Source organism: Muscardinus avellanarius, assembly GCF_963383645.1.
Source record: "Muscardinus avellanarius genome assembly, chromosome: 1".
NCBI classification, from domain to species: domain Eukaryota; kingdom Metazoa; phylum Chordata; class Mammalia; order Rodentia; family Gliridae; genus Muscardinus; species Muscardinus avellanarius.
Window position 1 is genome coordinate 238,963,574 of NC_137786.1, and position 6,000 is coordinate 238,969,573.

General features: G+C 53.0%; 1 protein-coding gene across 1 annotated transcript in view; it reads right to left on the reverse strand.

Moving 5' to 3' along the window:
• The window catches only part of LOC308261782 (mucin-5B-like), a gene marked incomplete at both ends in the record, with an annotated part of 50,908 nt that extends 45,487 nt beyond the window's left edge, over positions 1–5,421 (reverse strand). The window contains 3 exons of the mRNA XM_080693906.1: positions 1,325–1,507; positions 2,330–2,435; positions 5,328–5,421. Of these exons, the coding sequence (XP_080550032.1) occupies positions 1,325–1,507; positions 2,330–2,435; positions 5,328–5,421 (383 nt within the window). The remainder of the gene's footprint in view (positions 1–1,324; positions 1,508–2,329; positions 2,436–5,327) is intronic.
• Between the last annotated feature and the right edge of the window lie 579 nt (positions 5,422–6,000).

Genomic DNA, 6,000 nt, shown 5'->3' on the forward strand with positions numbered 1-6,000 from the left:
CCCAGCCACACAGCCCAGAGGAAGGAAGACATATTGGCTCGCAGTTGTGGGGATCTCAAGGGCTCAGTCCATGCCTCGGGGCGGGTAACAGAACCGCAGAGCTCAGGGCATGGCGGCGGCAGAGGCACTTAGCACAAGCAAAGGCTCTGCTCTCACATCGTGGAGGCAGGAAACGAGAGAGAAAGCGGGGGAGGAGGAGTCCCCAGGCCACGCCTCAGGACCCTCCTCAACCCAGCCCCATCTTCAGCATGGCCGCCTACTCCCATGAGCCCTTGGGGGACACTGTAGACCAGAACTGTTGCCATCTGGGGCTAGAGCCGGAACGTGCTTCTCCTGACGATTACCTCCAGAAAGTTCAGTGAGGGGGACACTGGCCTATTGCCTTGGAGGCACGAGGAGCCCAGCTATGATGTACCTGTTCCTGTTCATGCTTTGCCTACCTCGTTAAAACCTGGGGGTTGTTTCGTGTGTGTGTGTGTGTCTGTGTCTGTGTCTGTGTGTGTGTGTTACTAGGGATGGAATCCAGGGGCATTCTATCTCTGAGCTGCACTCACAGCCCTAATTTATTTATTTATTTATTTTTATTTATTTATTTTTTGGTGGTACTGGGGTTCCTGGAAGCCCTTCTACCTCCGGGCTACACTCTCAGACCTATTTTTACATTTTTATTTGGAAACAGGGTCTCCTAAGCCAGCGCGCGCGGCTGGCTTCGAACCCGCGTGATCCTCCTGTCCCTGCCTCCCAAGCGTGGGGATTATAAGCGTGCGCCACCACGCCCGGCTATTTTTATTTTGAAACAGGGTCTCTCTAGTTGGTGAAAGTTTCCCTCCTTGCTGACACGGGCCTCCAGTCTTAGATCCTCCTGTCTCAGCCTCCCAAGTACTGGGATTACAGATGTGCACTTCCACGCCCGGCTGGCTGTTTCTTTTCTGTGCAGATTTACAGGGGTTCTTTATATATGCTCCACACGGGTTCTTTGTCTGAAGTGTGCACTGCAATTTCTTCTTTAAAAGTATCTTTTGATGAAGTCCCTAATCTTTTTTTTTTTTTTTTTGGTGGTACTGGGGTTCCTGGAAGCCCTTCTACTCCCAAACCTATTTTCTATTTTTATTTGGAAACAGGGTCTCTTAAGCCAGCGCGGCTGGCTTAGAACCTGCGTGATCCTCCTGTCTCCGCCTCCCAAGCGCGGGGATTACAAGCGTGCCCACCACGCCCGGCTAAGTCCCTAATCTTGATGGAGTCCAACTGTTCCCTCTGAGGGTCAGCGTTTTCGTATCCTGGTTAATGAAGTGACCGTTGCCACAACCCCGACCCTGCCGCGCACGCAGACTTGGCCCGTGTCTTCTCCTTAGGACACTCGCTATGCAGGTCTTGCTTCAGGGCTGTGAGTGTGATGGTCCCTTTCTGGGATCCCCACTCTTTGTATCTACGTCTACTCCAAGACGGCTCTGCCTTGACTAGCAGAGCTTCATCCCAAGTCCCCAGAGCTGTGTCCTCTAGCGTGGATCTGCAAGACGGACGCAGGAACTAGGCAAGCTTGTCAACGTTTACAAAAGGGAATTGTCAGTCTTCGGTGGGGATGCAACCCACAGATCAGCCTCGGGAGATGTGAGAGTTAGCAATAATGAGCCATCTCTTCTGCTAACATAACCTATCTCTGCGGCCAGCGGGGGGGGGGGTGCACACCTTTGATCCTAGGACTTGGGAGGCTGAGACAGAAGCATTGCGGGTTCGAGGACAGCCTCAGAAAGTAGTGACAGTCAACAGTCATCAACCTAGCAAGACCCTGTTTTAAAATAAAAATAAAAGCTGGGCGTGGTGGTGCACACTGTAATCCCAGTAAGTACTTGGGAGGCTGAGACAGGATCACACAGGTTCGAAGCCAGTCTCAGTTACTTAGTGAAGTTCTCAGCAACTTAGACCGTTTAGAAATAAAATATAAAATAGGTTGGGGGTGTAACCTGGAGTAGAGGCCCCTAGGTTCCATCCCCAGTACAATCAATCAATAAATAAATAAATATAGAAATGGGGCTGGGGGTGTAGCTCAGAGATAGGATGCCCCTGGGTTCAATCCCTAGCACACAAAAACAAAAATCCTCAATTTTTTTATCTCTTAAATTTCTCTCTGCCATTCACAGTTTTTATATTTTGTTCAATCTGTCCCTAGGTATTTCAAGTTGTTTATAATATTTGTTGCTAGCCTACAGAAATAAACTACATAAGATGCTTACAGTTTTTAACATGGACAGTATTAATGGCTCCCAAAGATGTCCGTGCCCCCGCCTCTGGAATCATGGAGGACTGGAGAAGGGAGATTGTCCTCGATTACCTGGGTGGGCCTGAAGCAATCACCACGGTTCTCATAACAGAGAGGTCGCGGGCCAGAGGCGGCGGCAGGCAGAGGGCGGCAGTCGGAGGATGCGACCCCAGGGGCCCTGGAGACCAGGAGAGGAGAGGACCCGGGAACGCAGGCAGTGGAGGAGCCGGAGAGGGAAGAAAGCCCAGGCACCCCGGGGGGATCGTGGCCCCTCTCGTTCCTCTGACTCCTGACCCGGGCGCGATGGCCTCGCGTGCGTTGCATTGAGCATTGGGTTGGTGGCGGCAGAGTGCTACGGGAGCCCACAGGATGGCCACTGCGTTGGCGAGGAGCTACAGTACACACAGTCGTGTGTAAAGCGCCTGTGACCCCGCACCCCACGGCGCCTTGGGCGACCAGCTCCCACAAAACGCGTCTTGGCCAGCGCCCCACAAGGAGCGGTGCCTGTTACGGGGTCCTGGGCCCTGAGACACAGTTCAAATTCATTTCCCAAGACGTTCTAACTCAGGAGGATGGGGAGATCAGGGCACAAAGGCGACTGACCCCCCCATTATGCTGTTCTGTTTTGTTCATATACTTGGTATCAACTTCCAGTTGTGGCTTATATAATTTTTTTTTTCATTACTGGGGATGGAACCCAGGGGCATTCTACTTCTGAGCTATATTTTTTATTTTGAAACAGGGTCTCACTGAGTTGCAAAGGGCCTCACTAAGTAGCTGAGGCTGTCCTCAAAACGCAATCCTCCTGTCTCAGCCTCCCAAATGCTGGAATTACAAACCTGCACCACCACCCCCAGCTTGAAGCTGTATTCTTAATGTGTGTGTGTGTGTGTGTGTGTGTGTGTGTGTGTGTGTGTGTGTTACTAGGGGTGGGACCCAGGGGCTTTTCTACCTTCGGGCTACACTCCCAGACCTATTTTATATTTTATTTGGAAACAGGGTCTCACTAAGTTGCTAAGAGCCTCACTAAGTAGCCGAGGCTGGCTTTGAACCTGAGCAATCCTCCTGTCTCAGCTTCCAAGCACTGGGATTACAAGTGTGCGCCACCACGCCCAGCTTATAATTTCTTGCCTATGGAATTAATCACATTTGCCCTGGGCATAGAATAATATTAACCTTTGTGACTGTTCTGTGGATGCCTCAAATTAGAAACTCCAGCTCTATCGGGGAACACCGCTTAGGACCTGCTTGATAAATGTATTCATCAATACTGCTAGATCTGCCGTGAGCTCAGACACCGTAACGGGGCTTTTCTTCATTTCTCTGTGCTTTTCTCTAGCGACTTTACATACATTTTTCTGTTTTCTTAAGGTATAATTTACACGTGGTAATTTCACTCATGCCATCAGACAGGTGTGTAACCAGCACCGCACACCAGGCACAATGACTCCATCACCACGCACGTCCCCGAGCCCCGGAGCCAGCCCTCTCCCACCCTGGCCCTGCAGTCCCGATCTGGTCTAGCTCTGGAGTTCTGCCCTTTCTAGAAAGCTCTATGGAGTCATACCACATGCCCCTTTGACTCAGCATCGTGGAACTGACCCCTTCCCTGCCGCTGCACGTCACTGGGAGTTCTCCCTTCCCTCTTCCTGTGTAGGATTCCGTCCTCGAGGTCCTACGGGTCATTATCCACCCGCCAGCGGAGGGCGGAGGGACCGGCTCAGCATCCGGGAATCCTGAATTACATGTTGTCAACACTCACATACAGGTCTTTGTGGGATCCTAAGCTTACCGTCCCCTTGGGCAAACCGCAGGGCTGCCAACGCCGGGGCCTGCGGCGAGTTTATGTTCCCTTGCAATAAGCTACCGAGCTGCTTCCAGAAGGCTCCGCCACTCGGCTCCCCCACCTCCGAGCTATATTCCCTGCCTATTTTTATTTTCATTTTTATTTTGAAACAGGGTCTCACTGAGTTGCAAGGGCCTCACTAAGTAGCTGAGGCTGTCCACGAACCTGCGATCCTCCTGTCTCAGCCTCCCGAGTGCTGCGATTACAAGCGTGCCCACCGCGCCCAGTGGTAGACATTCTTTGTCTCATTGAGGAAACGCCCTCTCCCTTTTCCCTGTTTTCCTGGGAGCGCATAATGCACGAATGCTCAGTTTTGCCCAGCACACCTCTGCGTTACCTGATATCCTCTCTGGAGCGTGGTTGTGCAAGAGGTATGTGTGCCCCTTAGTTTCTGGGATTGGGAGGGCTTTCCGTTGCCTTTCTGTGTTTGGGTCTGATTTGACGGCGCCGTTTTCAGAGTCAAAAGTGTGGAGGCTCTTCCAGGGCCCAGGACCAGGCCTCTCCTGGCGCACACTCCGTAAGCCTTTGGACAGAGTGTCCCACCGTCACAGGTGGGGTGTCACTAGACACGCGCCGTGGATCCTGCTGGCCGACGATGCTTAGCACGCCGACGTTGCCCTGATCCTCTGTCTCGTTGTTGTGTGGGAGGTGTCGCCTCCTGATGCACTCGTGTGCGCTCTCCTGTGGTCTGGCCGGGCCTGGGTGCACAGCCTCGTAGCTTTCCCGGGGTGTCTCTTAGTCTTCCTGCCCCAGGAGTGTCTCGGCGCCCTTCGGCCCTCAAGGATGTGTGTGGTGTTTGAGGCTGAGCATTCTTCTCTGTCAGAACGTGGCGAACGTCCTGCCGTTCTTGCTCGGCCTTGCTGGTTTCTGGGAGCCATCTGCTCTCAGGGAATGCTCTCCTTCCGCGGTAGTGTGGCTGGGATGTGATTTCTGTCTTGCCGCTTTGAATACTTGTCCTTTAGTTTCCAGAACTTGGCTGTGCTGGGCCTCGCTCTGGATTGGGTCTATCCTGCTGGGGTTCGCTTGGTTTCTGGACTCGGTTCATGTTCTGCCATATTGCGGTTTTTTTCTCTGGGAAGCCTTCTGTCTCCAGCTACATTTTTAGCCCCACCCTGCATCCCTTCTCCTTCCAGGACTGGGGGTACCAGGCGTTAGTCAGCTTTGCGCCAGCAGAGCGCATTCCTGAGATAGCGACGGACAGAGATAAGGTTCGTTTGGGCTTACAGTGTGGAGACTGCAGTCCAGAAGGGTTGGTCCTGGTGCTCTGGGCCTGAGCCATCATAGCGGAGCACGGGGTACAGCAAAACTGCTCATTCATGGCCCGAAAGCAAGAGAGAGAATGAGGAGGGCTGGGGCCCCACAGTGCCCTTCCAGGGTGCACCACAGGGACCCAAGACCTCCCACCAGGCCCCACTGTCCCCGGGCCCATCACCTTTCCATAGAGCCACCCTGGGGCCAGCCTGCACCGCCTGGGCCTCAGGGACACCGCAGACCCACGGGACAGCTGCCGCCACTGCCACACCCTCTGCTAAAGTCCTGGGCTTCGCTCAGCCGCCTCCCAGGCTCCTGGCCGCGCTCCTCTCTGTCTCCTGGCTTGGGTCTCTGTGTGGTTCTGTCTCCCAGTCACTGCTTCCCACTCTCATTTTTCTTCCCCTCCATTCTACCCTGGAGCCCATTCGCTGAAGTTTTGTCTTTTTTTATTTTTATTTTTTTTTATTTATTTATTTATTTATTTTGCAGTACTGGGGATGGAACCCAGAGGTGTTCTACCTCTGAGCTACACCCCAGCCCTATTTTTTATCCTTTATTTTGAAACAGGGTCTCACTAAGTTGCAGAGGGCCTCACTAAGTAGTTGAGGCTGACCACGAACCACGATCCTCCTGTCTCAGCCTCCCG